Here is a 17,308-nt window from a genome sequence, read left to right as displayed (position 1 = left end):
TAATTCTAATTCAAATTTTATATAATTAATATATTCAGTGCTGTTTTCATGTACATCGGTAGTCATACTGTCCATATTTTACATTGAACAGATAGATGGGAAACAGATTTCATTGATAAACCAATGAAAAGGTGGCTACAAATAGCAACAGATGACGTCGACGCCCACCAAGTGATTGGCGGAGGGCGACGAGCGCGCTGTTGCAACGTCAAACATCGTCCCCCTAGTTGTGCCATGCGCATTAACGGTTGTTGTTGTTGAACTGGTTGTTATGGCTGAACAAGGCCTCGGACTCAATTGAGAGAGGACCCCCGTACCACCCCCGTCTCCGCCACGGGACACCTGGCACCCATGGAGGGCACGGACATGGACGTGGACGCGGAGCTCATGCAGAAGTTCAGCTGCATGGGCACCACGGACAAGGACGTCCTTATTTCGGAGTTCCAGAGGCTGCTGGGCTTTCAGCTCAACCCTGCCGGCTGCGCCTTCTTCCTGGACATGACCAACTGGTGAGTGCGGGGATTGGAGGGCCCGCTGTGGGGAGGACAGGAGTATGACGCTAACCTAGCTTTATAATTAGCTTGTTAGCCTACATAGATAAAAAAAAAAATGTTCAAAATAGAGCGCTATGGAGGTGATGTTGAACCCTGAAGGTAATCATATCACCATTCCCATTCTATGGGATGACTGTTAACTCCAAGCTATCATCACTGGCAAACGGAAGTGAAACGGTAAAGTTTGCCGTGACCGCAGAGGAAACAGTAAGGTGAAGTCACCGAGGAACCAAATAGCTAGCAGGCTAATTTAAGCACAGGGAACTCTCCCTCCCGGATCGTCAGCCATGTTACATAACAGCGCACAGAGCCAGTTAAACCGTGCTCATCGGGAAGCCAAAACTCAAGGCAGCGTCGCTCACTTCACGTTATTCTGATGACGTAACCAGTCGTGATCTATCAGCGGCCGACAACAAGTGGTCTTGATCACAACGCCTTTGTGCTCCTGGCCAGCTATGCTCACGTTCTTTAGTTTGTCAGCGATTGATGCCCTTTATTGGATCAATTTTGAAAGATAAAACTTGATTTCACATAGCTTCTGTATAGGGGAATGGAGCTTAGGAGGTCATAATGGAAAGAAGGCATCATTGCGCGGCAGTTGTTTGAATCTGTCCCCTGAATCCAAGATTTGGAAGTTCTAAGTAAACATGAATTTATGGCTAGTATATGAGCAATGGCTCAGAGGTAGCAAACCACTAAACCAGGCAGCCTTATTTCTCTCTTACTGGCAAAGCTAAACTAAGAGAAGTGCCACTAAGATGACTATGTAGGACTGTACAACTTTGTTTTTACTTCTTTTTGTTGTGTATTTTTCACACTTACATGCTTCAGATCAGCAAAAAATGTGAGTAGACAAAGATAATCAGAGTTAATACAAAATACAGTTTTTATATGACAATTTAATTAAGGGGGGAAAAGTTATCCAAACCTATCTGAGACAAACCTAATAACTAGTTTTGCCACCCTTGGCAGTAAGAACTACAATTAAGAGTCTGCAGTAACTGGCAATGAGTCTTTTACACAGCTGTGGAGGAATTATGGCCCACTCTTTAATTCAGCCACATTAGAGGCTTTTCGATCATGAGCAGCCTGTTTAAGGTTATGCCAAAGCATCTTAATCAGATTTAAATTCAGACTTTAACTAAGCCACTCCAAAACATTTGTTTTCTTTTTATCTTATTTATTTTGATCTTTCTGATATTTTGTTGTTGTCCTGCTGCATAACCTGGGTGTGCTTCTGCTTCAGGACAAAAAACCGATGGCTTCAGGTTTTTCTAGTATAGATTGGAATTCACGATTCCATCAATAATGGCAAGTCGTCCAGCTCCTAAAGCAGCAAAGCAGCCCAAGGCCATTATACTACCACCACCATGATTGACTATTGGTGTGATGTTATTTCTTATCAAATATTGTGTTAGTTTATGCCAGATATAAACTTTCCAAAAAACTGAACCAGTCTCATCATTCCACTGAATATTTTCTGTTTTGGGGATCATCAGGTGCATTTGGCAAGCCTTTGTGGGGATTTTTTTGGTAGCTCAGTAGGTAGAGCAGGTCATCTAATAATTGGAAAGTTGGTGGTTTGGTCCCTGGCAGCTCCAGTCTGCATGCCAGATATCTGTGGGCAAGATACTAACTATGCATACTAGAATGGATGCATCAGAGTATGAATGTGTGTAAAATTTAGATAGAAAGCACTTAAGCATAGAAAAATGAATAGGAGTGTGTGAATGAGGCATGTTATACAAAATGCTTTGTGCTGTGGAAGAGTAGAAAAGTGCCATATAAGAATCCATTTTTGGTCAGAAGTGTTTTTGCCCAGTCTCTGTTTTTTGTTGAGTCATACACTCTGACATTACGTGAGCCAAGTGTGGCCTGCAGTTCCTTAGATGATGTTCTTGGAGGAATTTTAGTTTGGATAGCCCCCCCCCCTTAATACATGAAATCATCATTTAAAATGTATTTGTTCTTTTTGACTAATTAAAATTTGTTTGATCTGAAAACATGTAAGTGTAATATCCAAAATGTAAGAAATCAGAAAAGGCAGATACTTTTTAACAGTACTGTACTCAGGAGGTGCATGTTGAAGTAGTCAAATATGTTATGAGGACAAGCTGATCTGGCAAATATGTTACAAATAATGCTAATTGTAAAAGTAGGGCAGGCTTTGCAAAGACAAACAAAAACACTTGGACAGATTTTACTTTATACTTCAGCACTATGATTTCAAGTTTAATAACCAGGATCGATAGGTATTGCTGATGTGTATTAACTCTATGCTCGCTTCTTTTGCATTGGAACAGGAATCTGCAGGCTGCTATTGGTGCATATTATGACTTTGAAAGTCCCAATGTCAACACCCCATCTATGTCCTTTGTTGAGGATGTGACAATTGGGGAAGGAGAGTCTGTCCCTCCAGATACGCTGTTCACTAAGACCTGGAGGATACAAAACACAGGTATATGGGCTTTACATTTACACCTTCACATTGTATACATGTAGATAGTCTTTATAAATCTGTAACGTGTTCATGGATTTTGTTGAGATGTATTTTGAATGAATTCTTCTTGGTGTCTTGTAGGTGCAGAGTCATGGCCACCGGGCGTTTGTCTCAAGTACATTGGAGGCGATCAGTTTGGGCATGTAAACACAGTTATTGTGAAGTCGCTAGATCCCCAGGAAATATCAGATGTGAGTGTGCAGATGCGAAGTCCCACAACTCCTGGCATGTACCAGGGCCAGTGGAGGATGTGTACTGCCACTGGATTATTTTATGGAGGTAAGAACCACTACTACTTTGATTAACTATCAAGTACATTTATGAGACCTATGACTAATAATAGTAAATAATAATTTCAGTTCATACTAAGCCAAGATAATTAATCAGATTTATATCTCATTTACAATTTTCGGTTCCCGTGATGATTAAAAACAACATTATAATACAACTGTTAGTATTTTGCTTTCATGTTCAGAACAAAGGTCTTGTTTAGGTACTCTGTAATACATTAGGCTCCCCTTTTCTTCATAGCTGTGTTCTTTGCTCATCCTAATAACTTAAAGTCAGTCGCTTTTTACTGCAGCTTCAGAAAAGCTCATTAAGAGACATCAATCTAGAGCAGGGGTGCCCAATCCTGGTCCTCGAGAGCTACCGTCCTGCAGCTTTTAGATGCATCCTTGTTCCCACACACCCGAATCAAATGAATGGCTTGTTATCAGGCCTTTGCCAAACACGATGGCATGCTGAAGAGGTAATCAAACCATTTGATTCAGCTGTGTTGGAGTAGGGATGCATCTAAAAGCTGCAGGATAGTAGCTCTCGAGGACTGGGATTGGGCAGCCCTGATCTAGAGGAAGTAAGACTCAAGTTTTTGTAGTCAAAAACTGCAGGATTATCAGTTGTGTGTGGCTCCCTGTTTCTGCAGATCCGACGGTCTTTCACTCAGCCCACTTTCAACAGTGTGCGACAATTTGCTGTCGGCTTTGGTTTTTTTCTCGCCTCTGTGACTGCTTTGCAGGTCTCTGAGCCACTTGAGCTCACTGTCACTCTGTGCCCTCTTGGCCTCCATCTGTGCCGGCAGACTTCCCACAGCGGAGGCAGGTTGGCAGGAACCAATAGCTACCGGAGACAAAAAATTGCCCCCTGGTCAAGGCCTAACACTGTTCCTCACCCCCCATGATTATGACTTTTGCCATAATTGAACTGCCTTAGTCTGTAATCAGAATCAGAATACTTTATTGATCCTTGGGGGAAATTATTTTTTTGTTACAGTGCTCCATTATAAACCAACATAAACCAACAGTAAGACAAGACAGACAATACGCTAACTAAGAATAGTACAATATATACATATATATATATATACATACATAAGTCACTCATAAATAAATAGCTGGAAAAGAAACGTGTAGTTGTAGCAGTAACCAGTGTGTTAAGTGGATGCGTTGTACAGGGAGCCACAGGCAGGAAAGATTTCCTGTGTCGTTCAGTGGTGCTTTTCGGTAATCTCAGTCTCTCACTGAACGAGCTCCTGTGACTGACCAGCATGTCATGGAGTGGGTGGGAGGTGTTATCCAACATTGTCTTTATCTTGGACAGCATCCGCCTCTCCGACACCACCTTGAGGGAGTCCAGCTCCATCCCCACGACATTACTGGCCTTACGGATCAGTTTATTAAGTCTGTTGGCATCTGCGACCCTCAGCCTGCTCCCCCAGCATGCAACAGCATAGAGGATCGCACTGGCCACAACTGACTCATAGAAAATCCTGAGCATTTTCTGGCAGATGTAGAAGGACCTCAGTCGCCTCAAAAAATAGAGACGACTCTGGCCCTTCCTGTAAAGTGCTGTGGTGTTTTTAGCCCAGTCCAGTTTATTGTCAATGTGAACTCCAAGGTATTTATAGTCCTCCACAATGTCAACACTGACCCCCTGGATTGAAACAGGGGTCAAGTGTTTCCTGGTCTTCCTGAAGTCCACGATCAGTTCCTTGGTCTTTGCCACATTGAGATGCAGATGATTCTGCTCACACCACGTGACAAAGGAGTCGACCACAGCCCGGTACTCTGTCTCATCATCCCTGCTGATGCATCCAACCACCGCAGAGTCATCAGAAAACTTCTGAAGATGGCAGGTCTCTGTGCAGTGGCTGAAGTCTGTGGTGTAGAGGGTGAAGAGGAAGGGGGAGAGGACAGTCCCCTGTGGTGCCCCTGTGTTGCTGATCACCTTGTCAGACACACACTGTGGGAGACGTACATATTGTGGTCTTCCTGTCAGGTAATCAACAATCCAGGACACCAGAGAAGCATCCACCTGCATCGCTGCTAACTTATCACCCAGGAGGGTCGGCCTGATGGTATTGAAAGCACTAGAAAAGTCAAAAAACATGACCCTCACAGTGCTCGCCGGCTGGTCCAGATGGGTGTAGACACGATTGAGCAGGTAGATGATGGCGTCCTCAGTTCCGAGACGAGGCTGATAAGCGAACTGAAGGGGATCCAGATGTGGTCTTACTATGGGTCGCAGCTGGTCCAGGATGAGCCTTTCCAGGGTCTTCATGATGTGGGAGGTCAGTGCCACGGGCCTGTAATCCTGGGGGGCCACTGGGACGTGGCGTCTTTGGTACAGGGACGAGGCATGATGTCTTCCACATCACTGGGACCCTCTGCAGACTCAGACTCAGCATAAACAGTTTATGAAAGACTCCACACAGCTGGGGGGCACAGGTCTTGAGGACGAGGGGACTCACTCCGTCTGGTCCAGCAGACTTGCCTGAGTGAAGTCTCCTCATTTGCATCTCAACCTGGTATTGAGTGAAGGTGATGGGTGGGGGAGGGGTGTCAGGAATCTCACAGGAGGCAACAGCGCCATGTGAAGAGAGAGGCTGGCACAGTGGTGTGGCTCTGGATTCCAGGCTGACTACAGGTGAGGTTGTGGGGGTAGGAGCAGACACTGTGGTGTCGAATCTATTGAAAAACAGATTCAACTCATTGGCTCTATTCTCACCTCCCTCAGCTCCCCTGCTGTTGGTTGGCCTGAATCCAGTGATGGTCTTCATGCCCCTCCACACCTCTCTCATGCTGTTCTGCTGGAGTTTCCACTCCAGCTTCCTCCTGTAATTGTCCTTAGCCTCTCTGATCTTGTCCTTTAGTAACACCTGGACCTTCCTCACCTCCTCTTTGTTGCCCCCTCTGAAAGCCCTCTTCTTGTTGTTGAGGGGGGCTTTGATGTCCTTAGTCACCCACGGCTTGTTATTTGGGTAACAATGAACAGTCTGAGCTGGAACAATGGAGTCGGTGCAGAAAGTTATGTAGCCTGTGATACACTCAGTAAGCTCATTGATGTCCTCGGCGTGAGGCTCACAGTGTTTCCCAGTTGGTCACCTCGAAACAGCCCTGTAGTTCCGCTATTGCCTCCTCTGACCACCTCCTAACAGTCCTGGTGGTCACAGGTTCCCTCCTCACAATTGGCACATAGCGGGGGGTGAGGTGAATCAGGTTATGATCTGACCTACCAAGTGGGGGGAGGGAGGAGGAGCTGTATGCATCCTTGACGTTAGCATACAGTAAGTCTAAGATTTTCTCTCCCCTGGTGGGACAGTCCACATATTGTTTGAATGTTGTTAGTGTATTGTCCAGTGATACATGGTTGAAGTCACCCGAGATCACAATAAAGGCACTCGGGTGCTGAGTCTGTAGCCGAGCTATGGCAGAGTGGATAGTGTCACATGCAGCTGTGGGGTTAGCAGAGGGAGGAACATAAACAGCCACCAAGATGACGTGAGAGAATTCCCTGGGTAAATAATACGGCCTGAGTCCAACAGCACACAGTTCAATGTCCGGGCAACAAATCTTTTCTTTGATTGTTATGTTGGCAGGGTTACACCACCGGTTGTTAACTAAAACAGCAAGCCCACCTCCTTTCCGCTTACCGCTAGCGATGCTGTCCCTGTCCGCCCAAACAGTGTGGAAGCCTTCCACGGAAGCATTCTCATCGGGAATGTCCTGGTGCAGCCATGATTCGGTGAAACACATCAGGCTACACTCTCGGTATTCCCTCTGACTCCGTACCAGTGCTGAGAGCTCGTCGATTTTATTTGCCAACGATCGCACATTTCCCATCATGATAGACGGCAGACACGGTTTAAACCTCCTCCTCGCTTCGAGCCTCCGCTGTCTCACCGTCTCCTTCTTTCTTCTCTTCTGTCCTTGACCTCTGCATCCCCGATGTGTTTTCCTCCAAATTTCAGCTGGTACTTCTGCGGGCCTGGCCAGCGAACCGGCCGGCATCAGGGCAATCAGCTGATCTCTGGAGTAAACAGTCCGTGAGTGTAAGAGATGTGCCGCGGTCCCGTTCCTTGATAAAAGTAACAGTTCCACGGCCACCAGAAGAACAAAAACTCTCTCAATCCACATGATTGAGTAAGAGATAGAAAACGGAGGAAAATACAAGTCAGAAAAAAAAAAGAATACGTAAGAAAAAAAAAAAGCTAAACTAAGAGAAAAGCAGGAGCGACTGTAACAGGCTGCACGCTGGTTGGCGCATACTTCAGTTTCTCATAAAATAAGACGAACAACAAAATTTCATCAGACTGTCAGGCTTTAACCAGACACCAGACAATGTTGAGGATGCCCGTGGTTTAAGCCTTCATTTGAGACTTGTAACAAACCTACTTCATATTGTTGTCTCAAGCATGTAGCTCTGGCTGTGAGCACAGAGGTCCCACCCGCTATCTCAGTCTTTTATTTTAGAGGGACAGACAATCAGAAGAAAGCTGGTTTAAAGTGAAGGGGGAAGGGAGTGAAATCTGCATGTTTCTGACAGAAGGTCACCTGGGGAGCTCCACAAATGCCCAGCAGAGAATCAACATCACCCTCAGCTGTAGATATTCACACCTTAGCCTGTGAAACCTGTTCACAGCAGTCTCTTATCTCCTTCCTCATCATGCACTCCTGTGCTTACATCTACCTCTCCCTTGTTGTTGTTATCAGAATCAGAAAACTTTATTAATCCCTAAGGAAATTATGCAATTATGTCAGCACCATTAGTTACATTGCTGGTAACAGTGTTAGTGTTGGAAGAGGTCACAATACAAAGTGGAAGATAATAGTTTCAGTAATTATTTTCTAAAAGCTTCAAAACAGCAATGCAGTGCATGCTTTAGGGGATAACCTCCAAAAACCAGTGTTTCACCAGCTGTAAAGCATGCAAAAATGCTCTAAAAGAGTACATATAAATCCATATAAACAGTTGGAAAAGAGCAGAAAAGTTACCCGTTAAAAACCTTACTAGCTGCATACTCTTTTTTTTGTTTTTTTGGCACCAACATACAGCAACAAATTCCTGTTTGTGTACAAGCTTGGTAATAAAAGCAATTGTGATTCTACATATTCTCTTAATGGCAATTTAACACTAAGAAAGTTGTCAAACTGGCAAAACATTTGAGTCTTACACAGTCAGGTCACTTTTGTGCTTGTTTGTTATCTCCACAGATGTAATATGGGTGATTCTTAGTGTAGAAGTTGGAGGTCTTCTTGGAGTGACCCAGCAGCTATCTTCCTTCGAGACAGAATTCAACACTCAGCCCCAGCGCAATGTGCAGGGAGACTTCAACCCTTTTGCCTCACCACAGAAGAACAAGCATGATGCCACTGACAACAGTTTCAGAGATCCAGGTGGAGCCTGGGAACGCACGCAAGAGCCAATCCAGCAAGATCAGAATGGACTGTCTCATAATGCTGTAAATAGGGCGTCAAATGGTCTCCAAACTAATCTTTCTGTGGTAACTTATGGACAGGTATGTATATGTAAAAATGAACTCATCACAGATCTGCTCTCACCTTTAAGCCTACATCACTGCATTCACTCCTTTATACTTTTAAGTACCATATGCAAGTTTTTGTAAAAACTATATACTCTGTTCTACAGGTGATGGGCAGCAGATGAGCAGTTGTTTTGACTTGTACAAAATGTTTAAATATTGAGCTTTATGCAGTTCTATGGCTCTATAGGGTGTAGCTTACGAAGTGTTCGACATTGCCAGGATGTCTTTGCATCTGTGTGTTTCACATAAACCTCAAACCCCTGACAGGTATCACAGTGGCAGTTATCAGCTTTCTTTGTTAACACATGTTTGGATTCTGCCTGTGTTCACTAGAGATTATAACAAAGAATATAATGGAAAAATGCAACACTGGCGTTGCAAATAAGAGAGCAGTGCTGGCAAGAAAAAGATTAATCTCTGGAATTTGTAAGTTATTTACAGTGGGGCAAAAAAGTATTTAGTCAGCCACCGATTGTGCAAGTTCCCCCACTTAAAATGATGACAGAGGTCAGTAATTTGCACCAGAGGTACACTTCAACTGTGAGAGACAGAATGTGAAAAAAAAATCCATGAATTCACATGGTAGGATTTGTAAAGAATTTATTCGTAAATCAGGGTGGAAAATAAGTATTTGGTCACCTCAAACAAGGAAAATCTCTGGCTCTCCCAGACCTGTAACGTCTTCTGTAAGAAGCTTTTCTGTCCCCCACTCGTTACCTGTATGAATGGCACCTGTTTGAACTCATCATCTGTATAAAAGACACCTGTCCACAGCCTCAAACAGTCAGACTCCAAACTCCGCCATGGCCAAGACCAAAGAGCTTTCGAAGGACACCAGGAAAAGTATTGTAGACCTGCACCAGACTGGGAAGAGTGAATCTACAATAGGCAAGCAGCTTGGTGTGAAAAAATCAACTGTGGGAGCAATCATCAGAAAATGGAAGACATACAAGACCACTGATAATCTCCCTCGATCTGGGGCTCCACGCAAGATCTCATCCCGTGGGGTCAAAATGATCATGAGAACGGTGAGCAAAGATCCCAGAACCACACGGGGGGACCTGGTGAATGACCTGCAGAGAGCTGGGACCAAAGTAACAAAGGTCACCATCAGTAACACACTACAACGGCAGGGAATCAAATCCCGCAGTGCCAGACGTGTTCCGCTGCTGAAGCCAGTGCATGTCCAGGCCCGTCTGAAGTTTGCCAGAGAGCACATGGATGATACAGCAGAGGATTGGGAGAATGTCATGTGGTCAGATGAAACCAAAGTAGAACTTTTTGGTATAAACTCAACTCGTCGTGTTTGGAGGAAGAAGAATACTGAGTTGCATCCCAAGAACACCATACCTACTGTGAAGCATGGGGGTGGAAACATCATGCTATGGGGCTGTTTTTCTGCCAAGGGGACAGGACGACTGATCCGTGTTAAGGACAGAATGAATGGGGCCATGTATCGTGAGATTTTGAGCCAAAACCTCCTTCCATCAGTGAGAACTTTGAAGATGAAACGAGGCTGGGTCTTCCAACATGACAATGATCCAAAACACACCGCCCGGGCAACAAAGGAGTGGCTCCGTAAGAAGCATTTGAAAGTCCTGGAGTGGCCTAGCCAGTCTCCAGACCTCAACCCCATAGAAAATCTGTGGCGGGAGTTGAAAGTCCGTGTTGCTCGGCGACAGCCCCAAAACATCACTGCTCTCGAGAAGATCTGCATGGAGGAATGGGCCAAAATACCAGCTACTGTGTGTGCAAACCTGGTAAAGACCTATAGTAAACATTTGACCTCTGTTATTGCCAACAAAGGTTATGTTACAAAGTATTGAGTTGTATTTTTGTTATTGACCAAATACTTATTTTCCACCCTGATTTACGAATAAATTCTTTACAAATCCTATCATGTGGATTCATGGATTTTTTTTTTCACATTCTGTCTCTCACAGTTGAAGTGTACCTCTGGTGCAAATTACTGACCTCTGTCATCATTTTAGGTGGGGGAACTTGCACAATCGGTGGCTGACTAAATACTTTTTTGCCCCACTGTATTTTACCACTCGTGTACCCTCCATGTCGCTGTTTATTTATAACGTGACAGCTGCACATTAGAGCTCTTAAACTTGATCCATTTAAACAAAGCACTAAGTAACCTTTACGTGCTGCTTTCAGCTCTGACGCTGTCCCACCAAGAAGGAGATGTGGAAATCATATCAGTGCTGAATTGTGAGACTGAAACCTTCTTTCAGCAATGCTACGTGGATTTTTTTCTTTATACAAAAAAAAGAAGAAGCGATAATGATCATTATTTCTCTGTAAAATTAAATTCTATTACATTATCAGTGTTTAGTTTAGTTCCACTTAACCTGTGAAGCTGGTCCCAAGTATCAGATGTCTTTTTTTCCTCTCTCTCTTTTTATGGGCATGAATGTGATAATTGCATTTATCATTTTCTTCCTCTTGGGACTACACATATTTGCACACATTTTAACACAAATTTAATATAATCAATTCACCTACATATACTTCGCACTGAGTAAAATGTTGCCAAAGGAAAGTTCACGTGAGTAATTAGATGATTAGATATCTTTACTCGGGGGATTGTGGTTAGACACTAACCGTCTTCTTGGCAGTCTGCTCTGCAGCTGTCGGCATATCAGGTTGTGGACAGTTAGACGAGCCTCAGGGTTTAAAACTTTATTCTAATTAGTTGTAACTTGAGATGGATTACTTAAAACAGAAAAGAGTTTCTGTGACTTAATCCATTTTAGTCTTACGGTACAGTTTGGCGAAGCATATTGCGCAATCGTCTGATGATGCAGAACAAAGTTTGAATATTTAAAAAAAAATGTTCTAATTTTACAGACAAAGTAGGGGGTTTTTTTTGTGTGTGTGTGCTTTGGCGGTAGCTACATTCAAATCAGCGGTTGGTCTGCAAATGGTCAAAGCCAAAACCGCTTTCCCTTTTTTTTTTTTTTTTTTTTTTTTTTTTCTTTTCTTTTGTAAGTTTGAGTAAATAAACCTCACTTAAATATATATTTTTTAATTACAGTGGAAGGCCTGAACATTCCAAAGGAATGAAAAGCCCCACTTTTTCAACTGGGAATGCTATAGAGTTTTAGTTTTGGCCAGGTTTTGTATTTTCTTGCAGTGTTGGTGGTAAGTATCAGAGAAAAGCAAAGCGAGCTCCTCATTTCTTGTTAAGTTCTTACTTTTATTCTTAATTACTGTAATTGCAATTCTAGTGTGGCTAAACAGCCTGTTAAAATCAGAGATGATATGGATTGTTGCTACAGTTTGGCTGACAGGTAATTATTTGTGACACGTGTAAACCTCTATGTTACAGCGTTGTTAAACTCCCTCAGTGGTCTTTGTTGAAGAAAAAAATTACAGTTAAATCTTTTAGATGAGACCTTTTTGTTCTATGGTATTCTCTCCTCAAACACTGTATGGACTGAACCACCTACACATTACACCTGGAGGAGCTGATCGCCCATGCCACGGAGCTCCATGCATGCAGTTATTATGCTGATGTTTATGCCAGTGGAAGTTTTGGCGTCTGCACTTTCTGGGTCAGCAGAGAGCTGGCGACTTTTATGCACATGGCTGAAGCGCTGTGGTTCCGCAATGCTTCCACTTTCCACTTAAAGCCGATCGTGGACTCTCTAGGAGGGAAGAAATTTGCATGAGCCGACTTGTTGCAGTGGTGGCATCCTGTTACAGTACCACACTCAAATTTAGTAAGCTCTTTAGAACAACCCATTATTTTATATATGCTTGTAAAGGCACACTGCGTGGCTACGTCCATCATCTTATACACCTGTAGAAATGCAAATATCAGAATTCAAAGGTTAAGAGGTGTGGTCCAGTACTTTTCATAGGCAAAGCTTTGTTCACAGTTTGACCTCTCAACCTTTTCAGGGTTTGTTACACTGGAATAATTAGAGTCAACTAGCTGTGTGAATCTTTTGTGGCTTTTTAAGCGATGCATTAATTCGAAAGAAGACTGCCTGGGCGGTTTGGTTTTGTCACCTTTTATTACCGCCCTGAAACTGAAGATAAACACAGACATGGTGGAGCTTATGCTTTTCTTTCCCCTTTGTGTTGTAATAGAAACTAAACCAAAAGGCTTTCTCTCATTTTTTTTTTTTTGTCTTCCCCCACAGGGACCCTACCCATTTGGACAGAGCTAGAATGACAAAGACCCCTCTCCCCCACGGTGAATGAAGAGCTTAGCACCCTGGGAGTCCTTAAACACAGAGGAGTTGGAGGGGGAGAGGAACAGTTGTTTTATATTGACTCATGACAACCCTCTTCCAAAAACAACCCGTGACCCTTTCCACAGAAACACAGAGGACAGTGAGGTGATGGATTACATCAGCTGCCGTGAAACATCCCACCTGACATCAACACCTGGACTCGCATGTGTGAATGCTTCATTTAAGAGTGCTATAAACCTTTACAAATAGATACACCTGACTATTTTTTATTTACGTGGTAAAAACGTGCCTAATTAAAGTGAAAGTCACCCTAAACAGTTTGGTATTCCCGTGGGCAGTTGAATGCTTTCTCTCTTTTGGGTTCCTACCCAGGTCTAGAAATTTTTTTATTTATTTTTTTAAATATGTTAGAGTAGTACAGGAAATTCTAGTGGTCATTCATGTTGAGGTTTTACACAGTATTTCAAAAAAGGTGTTATCTTTTATTCACCATCCCCCTCAAAAAAATGTAAAAAATCTAAATGTGCAGAAGTTTCAAACTCCTTTAGGTAAAACACAGAAGCAGAAAACTACACATAAGAAAGGAAAGAAAGAAAACATGCACAGGTCTTTGCCAGCTCTGGAAAATCATCACTTAAGTGCGTACAAAAATGTAAGCCTCAAAGTTGCATTCATGTATGAGAGAGATGGGAATCTTTCCCATCATCAACCAATTTTGCATCACCAGACAACTGGTCGTAATGGATATGGTGATGCCATGTTTAAAATGTAACACTATGTCTAAAGTGCCCCTGTTATGCTCATTTACAGCCTGAATTGTTTTACATGATTTCAGTGTTCAAAATAATGTTCACATTTTTGGCACGCTCACAGCTTTTTGAGGCCCCTCTCATGACAAGTGAGGAAACCGTCTGAAAGCTGTTGACTGCTAACAAAAGGTTTTTAAAACTGTTAGAAATACATTGTATCGCTTCTGCCTTTTACTTTGACTCATCAGCACAGCTGTTGTCTGCTAGCTATGATAATGTTGATCGTTACTGTTAAAACACAAGGATTTTTAGCCTTGTGAAAATGGCTGATTAGTCCTGTACTGTGCTGTGTTTGTGTCACTATTACATGTGTGAAATGTGTAAATGAGGACAGCTTTTTTTTTGGAGTTGGAATAATTCAGTTTGGCCTTTTTAACTCTGCAAACTATTTCCATGCGCAGAAGATATGTAACACACTGGAGGGAAGGAGAAAGCACAATAGGGGCACTTTAATTTTGGCTTTGGCAACATTGAATATCTGACTTTGGCTAAAGTGAGTCGTCCGCATTTGTTTGGTTAAAGCTCCAGAAAAATCACACATTTCCATTTGTAATTCAAATTTTAAGAAATTCACAAGCTGGAAACTTGAAATTCTCAAAACTCCAATATGACTCCAGCAGTTACTGCATTGCAGCAACACACTTTCCCCCCTGCTACGACTTGGCTTGTTAGACTGATTGCTCCACATTCAGTCACTTTTTTTTCCCCTTTTCTTTGCAGTCCTTGATTTGAGTTTAGCACTCATCCTTGATAATTTGGAGATTTTATGTTCTGCTGTCATACAGATTTGCACTGTAAGATGGCTTGGATGCTTCCAACAGAAGCCGTTTTCTCTCGCTACTGCAGTTAACTTCAAACTAAGCAGGGTTGGACTTTGTGAATCCAGGATGCCATTCAATTCAAGTCAGAGAACATGCATTTGACTTGTGTCGTCTGACAAAATATCTAAAGAAACAAGTCTTATTATCCAAGTTTACATAGACTATTAAAAGCTAAGACTTCCTGCCCTTCTGCATATAAATATTTGTCATTCTTGTGTAGGAACCCAGTTTCTTCCAAAGACAAAATCCAGAGAGACCAGACACTAACGGGTGGCATCATCCGCTGCATAGTCTGCAGGTGCATAATTGAAACTGCATGGGACAAGGGTGGAGTTTATTTTATTATTATTATTTTTGTTTTGTTTTGTTTAGGGTGGGTTTCGCTTTTAATGGAGGCTGAAGCGCAAATGGATGTGAGTAAGCTTGAATATGTGAGTTGTGAGGAAAGGTTGATAAAGCCATCTAAATCTATTTTGCGTGATGAATGACTGAGTCCATGTCTATGTATGTATGTATGTGCCTGCCTGGTGCGTGTGTGCGTGTAAATGTTAATGGTTTCTCTTTGGATTGAACTGACATAAATGGTGTATACTACTTGGGGAAAGGATGACTTGACACATGCACATCATTACTGAGAGAGCTTTAATAAGTGTGTACCTCAGAAGTATTTTTGAGTGATTCTGCACCAAAAATTCACGCATCAAAAATGTCCCAGATGTTATTTATTTTGTCTTTTTGTCTGTGCTGCAGATTTAATAATTCCCATTCATAGCCAGCAGGTGGTGCTAAAAATCAGAAGACCAAACTACACCAGACTTGTCATGAGTGCTGAGTATACTGAATGAGGGGGGAAAGGTGATGAGTTGTAGTGTGAGCCTAGCAGATTGTCTGAAGAATGTAGATGTTTGTTATCAGCATTGTTAGCACTGAGGGTCAGTTAAGGTTTTCTTTGGCTTATTGTGGATCGTGACACCAGCATTCCCCCCTCCTCAAAATATTGATTTGTGTATTCCTCACAGCTTCAGGTTTTTGTTTTTATATATCCTGAAATGAAAGGTTTCAATGTTAAACACTAGTTTCATTCCTACACCAGTGTCTGATGTTGACTGTGAAGGTTATTGTATGTTTTTTGGGTTTGTTTGTTTTTCTCTTCTGATCACATGAATGAGTTTGTCTGCTGTTACACCTGAATTTCTACTTCAGCTTTGCTGCCTTCATTATGTCCATGTTTTTTTTTTTTTGTTTGTTTGTTTGGTTTTTTTTCTGTGTATCTTTTTGCCCTAAAAATAAAATGGGTGGTCCATAGAACGCCATTATAGTGTTACAGTTTTTATAAGGAAGTGTTCAAACAGGATTATTAGAAACTTTTAATATTTTGATTTTAAAGTCCTTTAAACAACTTTTGATGGTTAATTATCAAGGGGATTGTTTCTTCTATTATAATGTATGTTTATCTTTAAAATTCACCAGCATTCTGTGTTGCAGCTCTTCTCTGTTTGTATTGAGTCATCTGACAGTCCTCCTCCCAAACAGTATACACTGTTCTGCACTGCTTCGATTATTCACGTCTGTCTTTTCCTTCTTTTCGTGTGTGCGTGCATGTGTGCGTGCACGTGTGCGTGCATGTGTGCGTGCATGCGTGAGCTTCCTTCTTGTTGGCTTGCTTGTGTGTGTGAGGAAGAGAAAAATGGTGAGAAAATACTGCTGGATCCATTCTTTAGTTTTAGTTTGTGACTATGTTTGGACTTGAGATGGGTGGCAGAGTGAGTGGATGAGATGAAAGTTTACATAGTCCTAAGATAGCACATTTATCTGAAGAGAAATTGTCAAAATTAAGTTGTTTTTTTTTTCCTCCTGTAACTATAATTAAGCATTTGTATGATTAAATTAACACTGAAACAATGACTTCAGTGTTTGTTTTTTTCATGGGGTCAAAGTAAATGCCATCTTTGCATAAAATCACTCTATACTCCAGCTGCGCTTTAACCTTAAGCTACACCCAACACAAACAGTATCATGTAATCGTTGAGCTACAGTTTCACATCCATCGACAGCACAAAAGATGCATTGTGTAGCCACAGTAACATCACGCAAAGTCCCACTTCAGATCTTCAAAATGAGTTTTAGCCACAGCTTACTGTACTTGGATGAACGTGTGGAGTTTTAAGGTAGCAAGCTGCATCCATTAACACAAAAAGTACAACACATAGACACGCGTTCTTTAATTAATGCCAAGCAAATTATTAAATAGTAATAAAATTTCAACCACAAAACCAAAGCCTCTTGGATGATCTGTGTCACACACAGAGCCACATTGTGTTTCATTAAAAGTTCTATAAAAGGCACCATTAGCATGCACATGGTAAACAGGTGCAGATCAGTGATTCTAATTAGCACCAGGGATGCGCCAGCACCTACAGCTGCCAATGTCAGCACATCTGTCAGTCATCGTGGTTGAGCTGTCAGGCTTTGATGCCAGTGTATTTTGGGGACACACCTATCTTCAAGATAGATGGTGTGCATGTATTGGCAGAGTTATTAGGTGTTCTATTTTTTTCATTGTTTTTTATTTTTATTTTTAATTTT

General features: G+C 42.2%; 2 protein-coding genes across 2 annotated transcripts in view; both read left to right on the top strand.

Annotated features, from left to right (window-relative positions):
* Positions 1-17,308, top strand: part of spdef (SAM pointed domain containing ets transcription factor) — a 65,807-nt gene that overhangs the window by 20,739 nt on the left and 27,760 nt on the right. The window lies entirely within an intron of this gene.
* On the top strand, positions 174-16,627 carry ilrun (inflammation and lipid regulator with UBA-like and NBR1-like domains). Its single transcript, XM_082532482.1, has 5 exons — positions 174-509; positions 2,858-3,012; positions 3,136-3,333; positions 8,547-8,851; positions 13,039-16,627. The coding sequence occupies exons 1-5, from the start codon at positions 352-354 to the stop codon at positions 13,063-13,065; spliced, it is 843 nt and encodes a 280-aa protein (XP_082388608.1). The 5' UTR covers positions 174-351; the 3' UTR covers positions 13,066-16,627.

The sequence above is a fragment of the Aulonocara stuartgranti genome (assembly GCF_965226115.1).
Source record: "Aulonocara stuartgranti genome assembly, chromosome: 5".
NCBI lineage: Eukaryota > Metazoa > Chordata > Actinopteri > Cichliformes > Cichlidae > Aulonocara > Aulonocara stuartgranti.
Note: the sequence above shows the minus strand (reverse complement) of the source record. Positions and strands in the feature narration are given on the sequence as shown.